The sequence below is a fragment of the Sceloporus occidentalis genome, unplaced genomic scaffold (assembly GCF_023333645.1).
Source record: "Sceloporus occidentalis isolate IW3139 unplaced genomic scaffold, rSceOcc1.0.p SCAF_5, whole genome shotgun sequence".
Lineage (NCBI taxonomy): Eukaryota > Metazoa > Chordata > Lepidosauria > Squamata > Phrynosomatidae > Sceloporus > Sceloporus occidentalis.
In genome coordinates, this window is record NW_028316985.1 from 178,272,336 (window position 1) to 178,292,143 (window position 19,808).

General features: G+C 40.6%; 1 protein-coding gene and 1 long non-coding RNA gene across 2 annotated transcripts in view; one reads left to right on the forward strand and one right to left on the reverse strand.

The window, feature by feature from the left end:
- LOC149313212 (uncharacterized) overlaps positions 1-19,808 on the forward strand; it is a 42,031-nt gene that overhangs the window by 13,013 nt on the left and 9,210 nt on the right. The window lies entirely within an intron of this gene.
- LOC149313213 (alveolar macrophage chemotactic factor-like) lies at positions 669-5,843 on the reverse strand. The gene is made up of 4 exons (XM_089526560.1): positions 5,780-5,843; positions 4,381-4,510; positions 2,398-2,484; positions 669-705 (listed from the first exon to the last, which is right to left on the reverse strand). The coding sequence occupies exons 1-4, from the start codon at positions 5,841-5,843 to the stop codon at positions 687-689; spliced, it is 300 nt and encodes a 99-aa protein (XP_089382686.1). The 3' UTR covers positions 669-686.

The window sequence follows — 19,808 nt, forward strand, 5'->3', positions numbered from 1 at the left end:
ATGGCATAGTAAAATGGTGTCTCTTATATAAAATGGCAAAATCAAGATTTGCTATTGGCAATTTATACTTATTAAAAATATTTTCAAACTGTGGACTCTTGAACTGGTGGATAAAAAAAATCTGTGGATACAGAGGAATGACTGTATTCTGGCCTCTCTTTTTCCTCTTGTTAGATAAGGAAAATAAATGGAAGGCAAGTCTGAGTTTTGGAAAAGTTTCCAAAACCCAGCCCTTGCCTTAAAACGGGGCTGCACTGCTGAGGCTTTATAATGGCATTCTCTCTCTCTTCCTTTCAGCATTTTAGACCTATGGGTGTGCAAAGCAGGCTAGAAGAAATGTGCTCATGAAATTGTATTTGCACTACTGTTTCCACAGTTGCAGGGGCAGACAGATGTCTTTTGCAGCCCTACTATGGGGAACTGTTTAATGATTGACCTTGGGATGAGATACATATTGGGCATAGGCACACATGGTATGAGAAGATGCATTGGAATTGCAGGTTTTCAGCAGGGCAAGCACAGCCTAACTGGGCTCTAATGGACGCTGAATCAGTTACAAGATCAGTAGCATTGTTCTCCAAGGCAGAATTAATGAAAAAAGCAAAAAGGAAGGAAGAAATTGCATTTCACATTTGGGATTTGTGCGTTATCTATGCTTCCTGGAACATCTCAGACCTTGGTGCATTTCAAGAAAAAGCTTCATTCCTGTAGGAAAATAGAGAGTAAAATAAATGAATGTACGACAGAAAAGAGGCCCCAAGCACCATGCCTTTACCCAAAAGGAGCTGTTGTGAAGTTAACCCAGGGTAGGAAAGTCTATGGCCCACCAAGGCTGCAGAAGACCTTGAATGGCCTGCCTGATCCTCTCCAGCCACTCCAAGGGCAGCCATTGTCCACATTTCACAAACAGCTTCACTCAGGGGTATCACTAGGAGGATGACACCAAGTGACACTCTAAAGGGGTGACACCACTGGTCTATCTTTTGGCAGAAATGGGCTGTGACATTTGCCCACATCCCTTTAAAACCCTAGAGCTCAGCGGAAGAGAAGGAGTGAATGGTACAAGGCTCAATGGGCAGAGAAAGGAGAGGCCTCCGGTTTTTAATTTATTTATGCTTCACTCTTAATTTTTTCTTCAAGAACATCACATCTAACCAAGTTTTTACTTTACCTTCTTTAAGCTATGCAAGTATAAATATATTTTGAGCATATGATATTGTGATTTAAAGGTATATTTTTTGTTTTGCTAGTTGTTTATGTCATGGCTATTGCTATCACATTCAGCGATGGATGGGATTTAAAATTTAAGAGTAAAGTTAGTACAGTATTTTTAAAATCACTAATATTTTAGTAATATTAGTTTCATTTTATTTCAATAAATTTTATATTAATATTGTTTTAGTAATCTTTAGCACTATATAGAAATACTGTGTGGTACCTTGGATAGTTTTTTAAAGCAGAAGTGAGCAATTGTGGGGCATTAGCTCCCCCAGGCTACTCCCTACTGTGCCCACCACAAAAAAAGGTGGACCCCCCAATACAAGAAAAGGTTGTGTGGGATGCATTTTAGGCCCAGGAGAAGCCATTTTTTAACAACACATTCACTCTCCCCACATTATTTTAGACCTGGGAGATGTCTTCTTTTCAAAACAGGAAGTAATTTAGTAATATTAGTAATATTTAGCAGTATATAGAAATGTGAACCACTGTGGCGGAGGGATTTGAGCATTGGACTATGGCGCTGGAGACCAAATTTCCCACTCAGTTTTGAAACCTACTGGGTGACCTTGGGCAAGTAACACTCTCTCAGCCTCAGGGGAAAGCAATGGCAAACCTCCTCTGAACAAATCTTGCCAAGAAAACCCCACAATAGGTTTGCCTTGGGGGTCACCATAAGTTGGAAATGACTTGAAGGCACACAAAAAATACAAATATAGAAATACAGTGTGATATGGGAGAAGGTCACTTGTTTACTTAACCTGGGGGGGAAACATGGGGAAATTGCCCCACACACCTCTGAGAGGGCATTTGAGGGCATAATCCTTTGATCCATAGGGGCCCAAGGAACCAGAAAGCAGCCCTGAGTGCTGCATGTGGCCCACGGGCCATACTTTGCTCACTCCTTCCTGCATTACACTTTTTGAACTAAAACTCAGAGTGGATTCATTGACCCACTGACACGGAAGTCACCAACCATTCCCACAATCGACTTAGGGTGAAGAAACCTTTGAAGTAAAACTTCCTAATGACATATTGTTGGCTATACTGGTAAAACTGATGGGAGTTGCAGGTCAGATAAACTAGAGAGCCAAAAATCCTCACTCCTCATTTGGACAATATCGGCTAGGAAAGCCAGGTGAACCCGAAGCAGGAAAGAGACATCATGTTGGAACTTACGTATTTTCCATCACCTTCACTAAATTCTTCACCCATCTAGACTGAGGATCAATACACACTTTGTTGTTTCCTCTCTTCAGCGTGATTCTGTAAAACAAATAGATTTGATGGTGTGTCTCTTTCCAAATTTGTGCCAAGCAGAAAGATTTAAGTTCAGCAAAGCGATCTTGTAGCAGCTTTGATACTACCTGAACGGAAGAATTTGTAGCATAAGTTTTCCAAAACACACTGCAGAAATAATCCAGTTTGAGGCTGCTTTATCTGCCCTGGCTCAGTGCTAAGGAATTCTGGGAACTATAGTCTTGTGAGATGTTTAGCTACCTCTGTCAGAGAGCTCTGGTTCCACCATAAACTACAGTTCGCAGGATCCCCTAGCACTGAGCCAGGGCAGTTAAAGTGGTTTCAAACTGGATTATTTTTGCAGTGTGTTTTTGGACCTACGGTAAGTCTATACCCTCTCCATGCATCTGAGGAAGTAGAGCAAAGTGTGCATCTGCAGTGTAGAAATAATGCAGTTTGATACCACTTTTTGTGCTGTAGCTCCATCCTATGCAATCCTGGGGTCGGTAGTTTTACCAAGAATTTAGTCTTCGCTGCCAAAGAGTGCTGCTGCTTCACAAAACTACAAATCCCAGGATCAGGGACGTAGCCAGGATTTTAGGAAGGGGGGGGGTCCAGACTAAGTGCCACCATTATAATGGGGCTTGGCTGCAGCGGCGCAGCAGCACACACCATTCATTTTTCTAATGGAAGGGGGGGTCTGGACCCCAAGACCCCCCCCCCCCCACTTGGCTACGTCCCTGCCAGGATTCTGTAGGATGGAGCCACGGCAGCGAAAGTGGTGTCATACTGCATTGTTTCTACAGTGTAGATGCACCCCAAGTCTACAAAAATGTAGGCTTCTTGCATTTAAAGGTACTACTAGATCCCTTTGTATACTGATATTCCAGATGAACATGGTTATATCTCTGAATTCTGCCCCCTTAGGTTCAACAAGAAATACAACTTTCTAACCTAGGAGGGAGAGGGCTTGCTGACAGAAAAGGATAAACCTCTCACAAAACTACAAATCCCAGAATTCCACAGCATTTGTTAAAGCAGTGTCATACTGTATTAATTCTTCAGCCTTAGTCCCTTCACTTTTGTGGTAACTTTTGAAATAAAAAGTAAGTTGGTGGGTGGCACCCCAAATCTGACCAAGGAGCAAAAAAACTGGGTCTCTTTCACACTCCGCAATTATAGCATTTTCATACTCTTTTAAGTGATACATTATTTAATACATTCTTTAATATATTATTTAATACATTCTTTTAAAATTATTGTCATTGTTAATAAATTCTCCTAAATCGATGTTGCTATGTGTCATTCTAATATCCTTGGATATAGAGTGGGAAATAAAAAAATATATATTTCTTGAACTCCAGCATGTTGTAGTGGTCTGAGCATTAGACTTCAACTTTGGAGATCAGAGTTCGATTCCCTGCTTGGCCATAGAAACCCATTGGGTGACCTTAGGTGCATTACACACTCTCAGCCCCAGAAAACCCCATGATAGGTTTGCCTTAGGCTATCTATAAGTCAGAAATGACTTGAAGGCACACAACAAGAATAAACATTTTAATTAATAACTAATTTTAACTGCCTAGTATAGCTCTATCCTATAGGATCTTGGGATTTGTAGTTTTATTGGAGCATTTGGAAATTTCTGCCAGAGAGCTGCGTTGATCCTCCGAACAACAGACCCCAGGTTTCATAGGATGAAGCCATGGCGGTCAACATAGTATCAAAGTGCTACATTTGTGTAGTACCAAAGATGCCATGGGTGCATTCGCCAAGGGGTTTATACAGTAGCGTTTTATTTGTTTTTAGTCTTAATACCCCAACTTGAACCTGAAAATTTATGAATAAACCAAATTAATTCCCTTTCCATCTTTTCCTTCACAGGAAAACTCCACCACAAAATAAATGAAGGCAGACACTTACATTATTTCCATGTTCTTGCAGGTGATTCCAGCAGGAAAGATTTCCACTCTTGCATATTTGATAGGATGGATGAATCGGTACGTCACTCTTGAACACTTGCAGGATACGCTAATTGTAGGGTCAAAGATATCTGTAGGATACAGAAACCGGTGAGGTAAGACAAGGATAACTCAACATCATGCTACAACAACTGTTCCTGCTGCTACTATGAAGTGTACCCTTGTGTTGTCCAGCCCTGATAAAACCAGCATTACTTTCCAGTTTTTTCATCTGCAGGGCTCTGGAGGCTTATAATTTTGACAGCAAGGCTACAGAGATTTCAGTTAATTTGGTTTCAGTTTTATAAAGAAAGGGTCTTTGTTTTGGTTTTGAGAGCAAACTCAAGCTGCCGCCACACTGCAGAATTAATGCAGTTTGACACTGCTTTAAGTGTCATGGCTCCATCCTATGGAATCCTGGGATTTGCAGTTTGTTGTGGCACCAATGCTCTCTGAGAGAGAAGGTTGTTGTTGTTGTTGTGTGCCTTCAAGTCATTTCCAACTCATGGCATCCCTAAGGTGGCCCTCTCATGGAGTTTTCTTGGGAAGATTTGTTCAAGGAGGCTTACCATTGCCTTCCTCTGAGTCTGAGAGCATGTGACTTGCCCATGGTCACTGAGTGGGTTTAATGGCCAAGCTGGCAATTGAACCCTGGTCTCCAGAGTCATAATCGAACACTCAAATCACCACACCACACTGGCTCTCAAAACCCACAGTCCTTGGCTACTGCATAGGATAAACCCCGTGTGATAAACTCCAAAGTGCTATAATTCTTTAGTGTGAACAGATCCCTACTAGGTCAGATTTCTTTTTTCCTCCTTTGCTAACTCAGCCAATTATTGGGGACTCCCAAGCCAGACACACACACACCTCGCGAATGGAAATACCCTGGAAAAGTTGGAATGGGCTTAGATCCGGAACAGATCCCCTGCAGATATGAAGGTCCAACTGTGCATATAGGTTGCATCTCCCTTATCCAAAATGCTTGGACCCAGCAGTGTTTTGGATTTTTATTTTTTAATTTTTTATTTTGGACTATTAGTATTTGCATATATGTACGTTATGAGATATTTTGGAGATGGGACTCAAGTCTAAACATAATATTCATTTGTTTCATATGCACATAGCCTGAAGGTAATTTTATACAATTTTAAAAAATAATTTTGTGCTTGAAACAAATTTTGTGTACACTGACCCTTCGGAAAGCAAAGGTGTCACTATCTCAGCTGCTCATGAAGAAAAGCTTTGGTTTATGGAATACAGTATTTCAAATTTTGGAATTCTGGATAAAGGAGAAGCAACCTGTAATGCAAAGTTAAAGGGAAAGGATCGCTAAAGGACAAAAACAAGATGATACTTACTGGCAACAGTTATATGACAGGCAAGAAACAGCACCCAAAGGATGATAAGACGATGAGATTGCATTTTGGCTTTAGTTGTCAGCTCCACTCTTCCAGAAGGGAAGCAGCCCTGAATTCTTGTTGAATGGACCTTTGGCAGGCAAGAGGCTTCTATTTATTTCATAGAGCCCCACTTTACGTCAGCTGTTTTAAGTCTCATTTATGTAAAGTTGCATCATTGTTTATTCCCCATTATGCTTCCCGTAGAATTTACAGCTGAGTTTGCAATTTGGTAACATAACCAGAAAACTTACAGACATAATAATAAGAGTTAAGTATCTGGCAAATTATGCTGATTAAACAAACAAAAATACCGAAGCTACTTTTACCATTACAAGGTGCATTGCTCCATCTATTTTGAACCAGGTATTTGTAAAGGATTCTAATTGATAGTTACCGGGGCTGTTACCACACTGTCAAATTAATGCAGTTTGACACTGCTTTAACTGTCATGGCTCCATCCTATAAAATCCTAGGATTTGTAGTTTCTTTTTGACAGAGAGGGGAAATGTCTCACAAAACTACAAATCCCGGAATTCCATAACATTGAGCCATGGCAGTTAAAGCAGTGTCAAACTAGATTAAATTTGCAGTGTAGACGCAGCCCTAGAAGCTTTGCTAAATTTGCCTCATTCTGCATTAGGGACTTGTAAGAATTTCATTTTGCTCAAATTTGGACATGAACTTTCAACATTTTACAAAGTTTTTCACAAACATAACTTGTTTTGTTTTTGTTACTTAAACTGAATTCAGGAAGAAAATAAAATTGACAGATTTGTTCAACCAGGCAGACCTTTAGAGTGTTAACTTATATAAATCTGGCATTGTTAACTCAACCAAGTAAGTGGTGCTGAAGCACGCTGCTACCTCTGGTGTTTTTTGCTTTGTTTTGGTTGTTTGTTGTTGTTGTTGTTGTTGTTGTTCTGAAGGGTTCCATATTTTTAACAGGTGGGTGCCATCATAGAACAGCTGTTCCTCTTGAATAAGATAGACTATTGAAAATTCCATTCTGATCATTCATTTTTAAAGACATTGTAAATTTCTTCATGCATTTGGCAAAATAGGTGTATCTCTTTAATTCCACCATTCATTTTTCTTATGAACTTTTCAAATATTGTTAATTTCTTCATAAATTTGGCAGAAATAACTGGAACATAAAAATATTCAAATATAAGAAGAAGCATTACTGACTTTGGCCTGAAATTAAATGGGCAACCTAAAAAGGGGATGTTATCTTTGAAGGGTAGTAATAAAATAAAATAAAATAAGCTGAAGATCCCGTGAAGGCCCTGTGGGAGACAGGGCTGTGTTGTGAAATACTGAATCCTTCCCATGTTATTGAGTATAGGAAGTAAAGCACAACTACAAGTGTCTAGATCAAGGGAAGTAATAGTGCCACTGTATTCTGCTTTGGACAGGCCTCACCTGGAATCCTGTGTCCAGTTCTGGGACCCACAATTAAAAAAGGATGTTGAGAAACTGGAGTGTGTCCAGAGGAGGGCCACCAAAATGGTGAAGGGTCTGGAAACCATGTCTTATAATGGGAGACTTAGGGAGCTGGGTATCTTTAGCCTGGAGAAGAAACAGTTAAAAGGTGATATAATAGCCAGTTTAAATATTTGAAGGGATGTCATATTGCAGATGGAGCAAGCTTGTTTTCTGTTGCTCCAGAGAATAGGACATGGAACAATGGATGGAAGCTACAGGAAAAGAGATTCTACCTAAACATAAGGAAGAACTTCCTGATAGTAAGGGCTGTTCAACAGTGGAACACACTCCCTCGGAGAGTGTGCGGAGTCTCCTTCTTTGGAGGTTTTTAAACAGAGGCTGGATGGTCATCTGACGGGTATGCTTTGATTGTGAGTTCCTGTATGGCAGGGGGTTGGACTGGATGGCCCTTGTGGTCTCTTCCAACTCTATGATTCTATGAACTAGGCATGATGTAAGGACAAGGGCTCGGATCCTCTAGTCTAGCGGCAAACTGGTCACACAATAGACCACAACACAAGCGGTTGCACACTTTCTGAGCTCACAAGGGGAGGCAAAACCAGTGGCTGTACAAGTGAGAGAGGAGGAGGAGGTGGTGGGTGGCTGCAGGCTGTAAATTTCTTGAAAGCCTGGCCTTGGTGGGCTGCTTCAAGCCAAGGCACTATGAAAGAGGTAGCTTGAAAAATCTCTTTTGCATCACATTTCCTAGATCGCTCCTCCCATACTAATTTCCTTGCCAAGCCTTCTGGAGAAGACCCCTGGCCCCCATACCACAGCAAATTAGCCTGAATTTGGACAATTATGATCCCAGACGTCTCCAGGGAGCATACTGTATATATTCATGTATAAGTCTAGAAATTTTAGTCAAAAACTTGACCCTCAAAACTGAGTCGACTTATCCATGGGTCAATACTGTACTGTAATTTAACTCTTATGAGGAAAAAAAGGAACCATTCCATTCTCTGAATAGAGTGGAGAAAGGTGAGAGCTTAGTCTATCCCAGGAAAGTCTAAAAGAAGCACCAACCCCATCTACTGTCTCTCCCATGGTGCCACTTCTGACATTTCTGAATGCTTGGTTGGGAAAATGGCAGCAGTGGCAGCTCTTTGGCTCTTTCCCTTAGAGGAACACCAAGAAGAATTCAGCTTTTAAGGATTTGCATGAGACATTGGTGTTTTTTTGTCAGATTTTCTGGGTTAAAATCAAAGGTATCACATGAAAATTAAAGGCTATAATCACTATTAATGTAGTCACCATTTTCTTGCCTTTGCCTTTTCATCTTTTTTGAAATGTATATGTTTTCTTAGGTGCTTGGTCACCTCCCCATCACATCTCACAACCACCATTTATGGTAGTTCCCTCCTCATCCATCCAGCCTTTAGGGTGAGCACAAACAGTTAGGCCTCCTGGAATTTAGTAAGTTCTTTAGCATCCTTTCCTTTGCTTTGTCCTTTACATCCTTTCTTGCATGCCTCTAAGTTTTACCTTCTACTTATCCACAAGTCATATCAAAATCCGTAGAACTTTCTACTGCCACCTTTTCCAACTTGATGTCCTCTATATGTCCATAATTCTTTGGGAGCTGCAATCCAACACAGCTGGAGGGCACCATCTTGGAAAAGGGCTAATCTACCATGTTTGTGAGAGCTTGTAGGGTCTATGTTCGCATATGCTGCATTTTGCCACTCAAAGTTGCAAAATTAAACAATAATAGGACTTTACTGAGCTTCTAGACCACATCATGTCCATCATCTACAGTGGCTTAGATAGGTCTTCCAGACAGGGCCATAACCTGTAGGTATCGATCAAACTACATATCTGCATGTATGTAAAGTTTTTTGCCCATCCAAGACCTGCATGAATCAGGCCCATTTCTTGACCTTAGATGTCCTTTGCAGAAAGCATTGCATAAGGGATGTTTACCATAGAAGATTGAGGGCAAGGCAGGAAACTCTGCCCTAGTTATCTTGAAAACTGTATTCACTGGAAACTAGATGACGAATGGCAATTTTAGCAAGCCAGTAGCTCCTAAAGTGAATGGGGGCTATTAAAGAGGATCTGAGAAGGACACAATGAGGAATCAGGTGCTCTTATGGATGCAGAACATAGACAGTCTATGGAGCATCAGCAGTGATTTGGTAGATAGATTACTATTCTTTGCAAGTTCTGGTGGCACCTGGTGGCGCAGTGGTTAAATGCCTGTACTGCAGCCACTCACTCAAAGCCATTAGGTGAGTTCAATACCAGCAAAAGGGCCCAGGTCGGCTCAGGCTTGCATCCTTCCAAGGAGGTTGCTAAAATGAGTACCCAGATTGTTGGGGGCAATTAGCTTAGACATTGTAAACTGCTTAGGGAGTGCTGAAGTGCACTGATAAGCGGTATAGAAATGTATTTGCTATTTGCTAGAGTATTTTGTTTTAGAAATAGTTGACTGGCAGTGCTATTAAAACTGAAGGTCTCAATATCTAGGGCCCTGCAGCCTAGGAAAGTCCCAAATGACTACCTAGAGAATAAGCATCAAAACCCCAAACATGCTCCGAATTTATTTTATTCTTGTTCTCAAGGTTGGCAAACACGTTTGTTTATCGTGCTTCAACACCTCGGGGAATGTGGAAGGAGTTATGGCATGTAGAATGGCCTTGAGTGAAGAGGAAAGTGTTTTAAATTATTCCCCTCCCTGGGATTCCACAACAGAAAATGGAAAAATATTTTTATAAATAAATCCATGAAGTAACTGTCTCCTCCGTCAGCTTTTTTCTGACCCTTACATTCAACCTCACACCACCACGTTCATTGAATTGAACCCCAAATTCAGCACTTAAAGGGTAAATAAATTCCATTGGTGGCAACTGAGTTTTTTTTATCTTTTGAAAAGCAATAACTGGGGTAGGGAAGGGAAATTTGGGGAAGGGAGAAACCCATCAGTAGGGGAAGTTGAAGCCTCCCTCATCTGCACACAGTAGTCCCAATCCAGACTGGGCCACTGCATGCTTATTTGGAAATTAAAAAAAGAAGACTCAATTGCATGCTACATTTGCATAACATATTATTTCATTCAGAGAGCAAGAGAATGAGCCACAAAGATAGCTGGAAAAGCTGCCCAATGGAAACCTCAGTGCCTTACTCCAACCTAACTAGCAAACATGAAATACATCACATAAAATTGGGGGGGGGGGGCATGCAAATTTGCCCAGGTGGGCAATGCTAACACAGAGCAGGGAGGGATAATTTACTGACCCCACACAACCCAGCAGGATGCACTGGCATTTCCTGAAGTGATGTCACAGCACTACTGGCTTTGGCTTTTTTGCTGATCTGGGGGCAATTTTGAGGTTTCCTTCCCCATTTTTAAGGTAGATGGGAGAGATGGGTTAAAGGGATAAAAGCACTGTGTTCTACAAAAGTTTCCTCAAACAGGAGAGGCAGGATACAAATAAATAAATAAATAAATTGTTGTTGTTGTTGTTATTGTTGTTGTTGTTATTTTAAGGCACTTGTAATGACTGCAGGCAAATTTAGGGGAAACCTGAAAAATTAAATGGGTGCAGGAGGCTTCAGAATCCACAAAATGTGGCCTCAATGGTAGCCATTTCCTCACTCTTGTTCTTGATTCCAGTTTCCCATGTTGCCTACTCTATATACTCACGTATTTTAGTTAAAAATTGGCCTCAAAAACCAAAGCCAACTTATCCACGGGTCAAAGTTAGTTCTGTACTTTTAACTCTTATTTTACAAAAGGAACCATCCCCTGGTGAAAGGCTTGAATATAATCTGTCCTGGAAGCACTGACACACCTCTATTCTCTCATCCATCCAGCCTTTACTGTGAACACAAAAAGCTATGCCTGCTAGAATTTTCTTTCTTTCTTTTTTAATTATATCCTTATTAAGTTTTATATATAAAATACATAAAATAACATTTATCGACGTTTCATCACAATACATATACATACTTCCTACAACCTACATACAGTATACAAATACATACATATTCTATACAAATAGACAACTAGACATATGTACCTACCTAGACCATACATACACCTATACAGATATATCTACACCATACACACATCCTTCCATCCTGTCAACACTTACTAACTATTATGATACACACATAAACTCATCACTATTAAAACATTCAAACATATAACTTATGTTAACAATTAAACTTCCTGGTTCCCAATATTTCCTTCCTTTGCATATCATTATGTACTAATTCATATTGTATTCTTTTTAAAAAAATTGAACCTGCTTACCTCCTAATTTTTTATTTTATATTCTAGTAATCTTATAAAGACAAACATGTAGCATTATAACTAAATGGTAATTAAGTTAATGCTAGAATTTTCTAAGTTCTTTGGCATTGTTTCCTTCGCTTCATCCTTTAAATCCTCTGTTATGTGGCCCTAAATTTTACTCTCGACTTATCCATGGGTCATACCAAAGTCCATAATTTTGGCCCCAAAGCCTGCCCTCGATTTATACATGAGGTCGACTTATAGTCAAGTATATATGGTAATTTGGATGCCAAGAGGATTTTATTTTACTGTGTGCAAAGTACTGAATGCTGAAACTGCTGCACCTGCAAGTTGCTGCTTGAGTTGAGCCAGAAGTGGACAAGATGTTACTACTTTTGAAACAACGCTGGCTTGGCTTAGTAGAAAAGCCACAAGGAAGGTGCCGTAATCTCCAGCCCAACAGCCATGCACAATCCTTCACAGCCTGGGTCCCCACCCAATAATCATGTGGATGTTTCATGGCTGATTTTTCTTATTTGGTATTTTTAAGACACTCACATTTATACCATGAACCACACAATAATGAAATAACTTAAAAGGCCTTGCGCCATAGAGAAGGATGACTTCTATGCATGCTGATTCACTCCTTTTGAGCAGAATTTAACGGTGCTACTTCTCTTGGATTACAATTCCCAGAATTCCTACCCAGCATGGTTACTGGAAATTGTAGTCCCCCAATTCTGGGGAAATTCTGGGAATAGCAATCCCCAAAAGTAATAATTCCTACCTCTGCCTTTAAGAGGTGTCTTCACCCATACCAACATACTTTGAGATCAGCATCAGGAATCCTTCTTGTGCACTTGCTGTTAAGATCCATTAAACTAACCAAAGCATTAGGCCTCATTCAGTAGTGGCCCCATATTTATGGAATTTCCATTCTAACTGACCTGTCTATGGACCCATTAATGCAGGTCTTCAAGTAGGTTTTAAAGACTTTTTTTCCTGGCCATTTTCTTAAGCAGATGTTATAGTACTTGCTGGTCTAAAACCAGGCACACAACAAAACAAAGACACAGTCTTAGAAGTAACTGGGAACAAACGTGCAAGTAGTGTACATATGCACAGAAAATTATTTTAGCCTAAAGATGATGATTTAAGGAAGGCCCTGCAGGCTGTGTTTTTGATCTCTGCCAGATCTGCAATTAAAGGAACTTTTCGTCCTCATTGGTTTTGAAGGAAGGATGAAATGGGTGAAAAAAAGTCCCTAAAGGCAGCTATCAGTGTATTTAGGAGTACAAGCAGTAAACTGAACCAGCATTTCTCATTCATTTCCCTTTCTCTTGGTTGGAATGGCACTTTGTTATCTATTCAACCTCAACAGAAGAAAGGACATCTGTTTCCTCTTAATTATCTGTTGCTTTCTTGGGAATGCCCCTACCTTCAAAGACTGCTGCCTCTAAATAATGTGACTGCTTTCATGAGAGGGGATTTACAGCAACCACTGGGGTAGGAGGAGAGATCAGCAACAAAGCTGCAACAGTGAAAAGGCTGCCAAACTATGTGTTGTAAGCTAGATGTACTGTTGGTGCAAACTTCTCAAAAATCATGCACTTTTAATTCTTTTGCAGTTTATTTGCCCACAGTGAAACATGGCTTGATCCAATCCAATTTGCATTAGGGTACCCCATTCTATCTGGGGCTGCCTTGCCAGCCTTGGCGAACTGCCTTGGGGAACTTTTGTGGGCCCAAGATGTTGTGGCTAGACTGCTGACTGGACCTGCTCACGAGGAGAACAGAAACTCCTTCTTACAAAAACTTTACTGACTACCAAATGGCTTCTGGGAACAATTCAAAGTGCTCGTTATAATTTATTCAAGGCTTATATAGTTTGGGTTCAGATTATCTGAAAGAACCTAGCTCCCTATAGGGAACTGCTCAAGTTTTGAGAACTTCAGAGGAAGACTTTCTCTCAGTCCCACCAATTTCACAGGAATGTTTGCTGAGGATACACAGAATCATAAAGTAGGAAGAGACCACATGGACCATTGAGTCCAACTCCCTTCCATGCAGTTATACACAATCAAAGCACTTCTGAGAGATGGGCTTCCAGCCTCTATTTAAAAACCTCCAAAGAAGAAGACTCCACTACACTCCAAGGCAGTGTATTCAACTGTTGAACAGCTATTACTATCAGGACATTCTTCCTAATGTTAAGGTAGAATCTCTTTTCTTGTAGTTTGAATACATTGGTTTGGGTCTGGAGCAGCAGAAAACAAGATTGCTCCAGCCTCAATTTGACATCTCTTCAAATATTTAAACATGGTTATCATGTCATCTCTTAACCTTTTATTATCAGGCTAAACATGCCTATCTCCGTAAGTTGCTCATCAAAGGCCTGGTTTCCAGATCTTTCACAATTTTGGTTGCCCTCTCCTGGACACAAACCAGCTATCAACATCCTTCTTGAATTGTGGTGTCCACAAATGGACACAATATTCCAGGTGAGGCCTGACCAAAGCAGAATAAAGTGGCACTATTACATCCTTGATCTGGACACTATATTCCTATTTTCCTATTGATGCAGGCTAGAATAGGCTGGCCCAGCTCCACCAGGGCTAGCCTGAAGAAGAAGAGCCCTCCCTCCAGTCCATCTGCCTTGGTCCAGGCCTCAGAGGGAGAGAAGAATGCTGGACCTGATCCCCTCCCCCCCCCCCCCAATTCCGTTCTGTGTCTTTTTAGATTGTAAGCCTGAGGGCAGGGAACCGTCTGTTATCCCCTCTGTTGTAAGCCACCCGGATTCCCAGTGATTGGGCGGCATATAAATAAATCCTATTATTATTATTGTTTGTGGTCTATAAGACTCCTAGATCCATTCCACATGTACTGTTGTCAGGTCAGGTGTCGGGCCATTCTGTATCTGCGCATTTCATTTTTTTCTGTCTAAGAGTAGTACATTTCTGTCTAATAATAGTACAAGATTAGTACTGTACATTTCTCCCTGTTGAAATTCATTTGGTTAGTTTTGGATCAGCTCTCCAATCAGTCATTTTGAATTTTGATCCTGTCCTCTGGGGTATTCACTATTCGTCCTAATTTGATGTCATATGAAAATTTGATAAGCATGCCCTTTATTTCATCACCCAAGTCATTGATAAAGATATTGAATAGTACTGGGCCCAGGGCAGAATCCTTTTTGCTTGCCATTTCTCTCCAGGGTGAAGAGGATCCACTGGTGAGCATCCTTTGAGTTTGGTTAGTCAACCACTTACAAATGCACCTAACAATCACATTCTTTAGCCCACATTTTACTAGCTTGTTTGCAAGAATATCATAGGGGACTTTGTCATACCTTGACGTGCTACATCCACAGCATAGCCTTCCCAACTACCAACGTTTTAAGTCTGTCAAACAAACAAAAGAGAGAGGGGTTGGAGTCAGCATCACTCTCATTTTTGGAATCACATTATGTTCATTTTACAGAGAAATGGATGACTAGGTTAATGGAGACTAATACTTCTATTAGATTTTCAGGTAGAACATGACTTTTTCATAGTCACTATCTGACTGTCAACCTTTCATATCATGAATTTCAACTGTCCTTCATTGTTGTTTTCAAAACCTACCAACCCTAAGCCACGTATATATTTCATTTTGTCAGAGTGCCAGAATAAACAACCTACTCTGCATCAGCTTCTCTCTTTGTGCACTCTGTGTGACATCTTGCATGGCTTTTCAGTGTAATTTCTCTAGAACTGATAAGGGATGCAGGGCCTGCCTTCATATCTGTGAATTAAAAAGCCTCAACTTCCTCTTACCAGGGTATTTTAACATTATAATTAGACTCCTAAGATTTCTGAATGTTTTCACAGGGCATTGCATAAGACAAGTGCTGCTTGATTACACACACACCCCAAAACATATTGATTTTGCCATTTTACATAAGGGACACCATTTTACTATGCCATTGTATTTAATGTGACTTGAGTATCCATGGAGGGCCGGCCCTGGAACCAAACCTCATTAGATACCAAGGGCCCATTGTAGATTTTTCTATTCTTTTTTTACACTCCAAGCAAATTTCCCTGAGCATCTACCAATTTGTCTCCATTCAGATTAATTTGACACCTTCCTTATAGCCCTTTATCTCTGGGAGTTTGTGATCTCTGTGGCATCCCAAGTCTCAGGACTTGTATGTTTGTGTATGTGCCCTTCACGTTGTCTGTTGATTTACAGTGACCCCATGAATTTCAAAGAGTTTTCTTTGGCAAGGAATAGTCAGAGGTGGCTTTGCCAGTTCCTTCTTTTGAAATATAGCCTACAACACTTTGTAGGAGCTCCCATCCAAGTACTAACCAGGTCTGACCTTGCTTAGGTTCCAAGACCAGATGAGACCTAGTTCTTTTAGAGTATTTAGGCTTACCAACATATGTGTAAGGAGGGAGGGAATAGCAGGGTTTATTTATAGTGTACGGATTTTATTGTAGTTGTAAGCTGCCTCAACCCTATGGGAGAGGCGAGATAAAAATAAATTATTATTATTATTATTATTATTATTATTATTATTATTATTACTACTATCCTAATGAGTCGTGCTTTCTCATGATGTGGCCAATGTACAGCAACAGTACTATTAGCTTTCCTCATATATCCATGCCTACTGGTAAAAGATTTCTTAGCTGTCTCACCCTATTAGAGCTCAATAATAATAATAATAATAATAATAATAATAATAATAATAATAATAATTTATTTCTATTTCCCACCTCTCCCTGCGGATCAAGGCGGGATTACAGCAGTCAGCAAATTTCAACAATAAAAACATATTTCAACACTATTAAATACATAGCATAAAAATATATATACATTACTGTCAATACAATACAGCTGGTTGACTCCCCATAAAAAACTTACAATACTGACAGAGGTGAGAATTTTACAGCAGGCTTGGTGGGTAGGCTCGCCAAAAGAGTTCCGTCTTCAGTGCCTTCTTGAAAGCATCTAAGATGGTAATGAGACGGATTTCTTCCGGCAAATCATTCCACAACTTGGGGGCCACGGCGGAAAATGCTCTGTGGGAAGTGGTCACTAGCTTAGTATTTACGTAGTCTAGTGATTTCTTCCCAGTTATTCTGAGATTGCGGGACGGATTGTGTAGGGAGAGGCTTCCCTCAAGTAACTCGGGCCCAAGCCATTTAGGGCTTTAAAGGTAATAACCAACACTTTGTATTGCTCCCGGAAGCTAATCGGTAGCTAGTGCAGAGATTTTAGTATTGGTGTTATATGGTCAAACCTCGATGCCCCGGTGACCAATCTAGCTGCTGCATTTTGAACTAACTGAAGCTTTCAAACTTGGTACAAAGGTAGCCCCATGTAGAGCGCATTACAGAAATCTAAATGAGAGATTACCAGTGCAAGTACCACTGCTTCAAGGTCCTTTTGGTCCAGGTAAGGGCGCAGTTGGCGTATCAACCGAAGTTGATACCAAGCACTCCTAGCCGTCACATCTACTTGAGATGTCAACTGCAGAGATGGATCTAGGAGTACTCCCAAACTATGCACTTCATCCTTTAGGGGAAGTGTGACCCTGTCTAGAACAAGTTGGCAAAGTTCTCTGCCAGGGCCCAGGGATCCTATCGCTAGTACCTCCGTTTTCTCTGGATTCAACTTGAGTTTGTTTTCCTTCATCCATCCCATTACCAACTCAAGGCAGGCATTTAGAGGAGAGATGCCATCCTTGGTCACTGCAAGAGTCGGAGACATAGAGAAATAGATTTGGGTGTCATCAGCATACTGATAACACCGTGCCCCATGTCTCCGGATGATATCCCCCTACTAGGGACAAAATACTAAAAATAAAAGACAAAAAGAGAACTAACCCGAAAGATGTTGGATGTTTCTTCCCTGTAGTACAGGTACTTACTTGACAGTAGCATTTTAAGTGGTAAAGGGTTTACATTTCTATTTAAATACTAAAATCCTCTGTTCTCTGGAAATCCCAAGTCTCAGGACTTGTATCTTTGTATATATGTCTTCATGTTCCTCAGTCTTCCCCAGGCTGGTGCTGTTCTTCAAAGACCCCTCATCCCCAGACAGCAGGGGAATTGGCCATGCAGCATCCAGATGGGCCATGCTTGCTTGGGGATAGTCCAACATCTCTGGAGGGCACCAGGTTGGGGAATGCTACTCTGTTTGTTTCATTACTCCCAATGTACGCAAGGATGGCCCAATACATTTTGCTGCCAGTAAGACATTGTTCTTTTGTTGTATGATATTGTGGCTTGAGTGCTGAACTAGGACTCTGGGAGACCAGGGTTTGAATCTCGATTTAACCTTTAAGACCCATTGGGTGACCATGGGAAAGTCTCTCAGGCTTTGAAAATGGCAAAAGCAAACATCTTCTGAGGAAACCTTGCAACCCTCCCCACAAAAAAACCCTATTATGCAGAAATGGCTCAAAGGCTGCTGCCCCACTGCAGAATTAATGCAATTTAACGTCACTTTAACTGTCGTGGCTCCAACTTATGGTATCCTGGGACTTGTAGTTTGTTGTGGCACCAGAGCTATCTGACAGAGAAGGCTAAATATCTTGCAAAACCACAAATCCCAGAATCCCATAGAATTGAGCCATGGCAGTTTAAAGTTGAGTCAAACTGCATTACTTCTGCAGTGTAAATGCAATCTTAGGTCCAAAACACACTGCAGAAATAATCCAGTTTGAGACCGCTTTAACTACCCAGATTCAGTGCTAGGAATTGTAATTTATTGTGGCACCAACTCTGACAGAGAAGGCTAAATATTTCACAAAACTACAAATCCCAGAATTCCATAGCATTGAGCCATGGCATTTAAAGCGGTGTCAACCCGCATTATTTTTGCAGTGTCCATGCAGCCAAAGGCACACAACAACAGACCAGACACCCTCAAAGAGTGGTCCTTGGAGGTCTTTAAACAGAGGTTGGATGGGCATCTTTCAGGAGTGCTCTTTAGTTGTGTATTTCTTGCTTGGCAGAGGATGGACTAGGTGGCCCCTGTGGTCCATTCCAACTCTAAAATTCTGTAATTCTGCAATTCTTTTTTAAAGAACATTCAATCTTTTATTTTTAAAATATACATAAAAGCTTTAAGATGAAAACCACATAACAAGATCAACCCAAGAACAGTCTGTAAACAGATTACAAGGTTCAAACAAATTTAGCTTTCCTCTAACCCATCCCTCCAGAGGTGTACATGGTTTCCTGGTAACAGATTTAAATATGAAGTGGGTCCCATATGCTTTGCCACCAACTCTCCAGATTTAACTGGCTGCTTTTCCGCTTCTGAGCAATCTCTACTCTTGTGACAGCAATAAAAAAATGTCAAATGTTTATATTTAAGGTTTTTGTTGCAATCAATAAAAATTGACAAAAGCACTGAAACAGGGCACAAATAATTTTTTTATTAGTAGTCTGAGAGATTATAGAGAGAAACTATTCCCAAAAGTTTAAAATTCGATGCAATAAAATCACATATGAAGGTACAGTATGTGATTCTGCAATTCTGTGGTTCAATTACAGACAACAGTTGGGAAAGCTAGTAAACCACTCTGTTTTGCGGTACAACCAGTAAACCAGCTCAGGAGTTTTTCTTGCCCTAAAATATTTGTGCAAACATGGCATTTTGGTATCTATTTGGCATCAGCAGAAGAAGTGGGAGGCCATGCATTTCCTGATGTTGTGAGACATGGGATTGTCCCTGTCTTCAAAGTTTGCTGCCTTTAGAGAATATAGTTACTTCTTTGGGTGGGGATTAACAAGACCACAAACAAATAAGACATCAGGGGGGAAAAGACAGAAAAACATTGCAAATAGGGGGTGAGAAGGGGCTATAGAAAAACACACACAAAATTCAGAAGCCGCCACCAGATAAAAAGTTTCTATTAAATTCTATTAAAATCTATATGATCCAACTGTCTCAGTTTTGTAGGGAATAATATTAATTAATCCTTTGTCATCCCCCTTTTCCAGGTACTTTTAAAACGTCCCAGTTTCCCTCTCTTCCTCCAGCTTTCCTCCTTTGTCCTCACCTTACTTCACTAGCTGCAAACTGAGTCCAAATTGCAAAATATTCTCTAAATTAGGCATACAGCTACTCTGGTCCCACTTTCCATAAAGGTAGCAACTTTTAGCTCTAAATTACGTACAGGTTGAGCCTCCCTTATCTGGAACTCCGAAATCCAAAATATTCCAAAATACAAAATTGACCACATTTGGGGGGGCAGGGGGC

What these genes read in the sequence shown, in the direction of transcription:
- LOC149313213 (XM_089526560.1), bottom strand. Translation starts at nt 5,843, where the DNA reads ATGCAATCTCATCGTCTTATCATCCTTTGGGTGCTGTTTCTTGCCTGT. An exon ending in CTGTCATATAACTGTTGCCA is followed by an intron (nt 4,511 to 5,779) that starts GTAAGTATCATC and finishes TGTATCCTACAG; the next exon opens with ATATCTTTGACCCTACAATT. An exon ending in TGCAAGAACATGGAAATAAT is followed by an intron (nt 2,485 to 4,380) that starts GTAAGTGTCTGC and finishes TTTGTTTTACAG; the next exon opens with AATCACGCTGAAGAGAGGAA.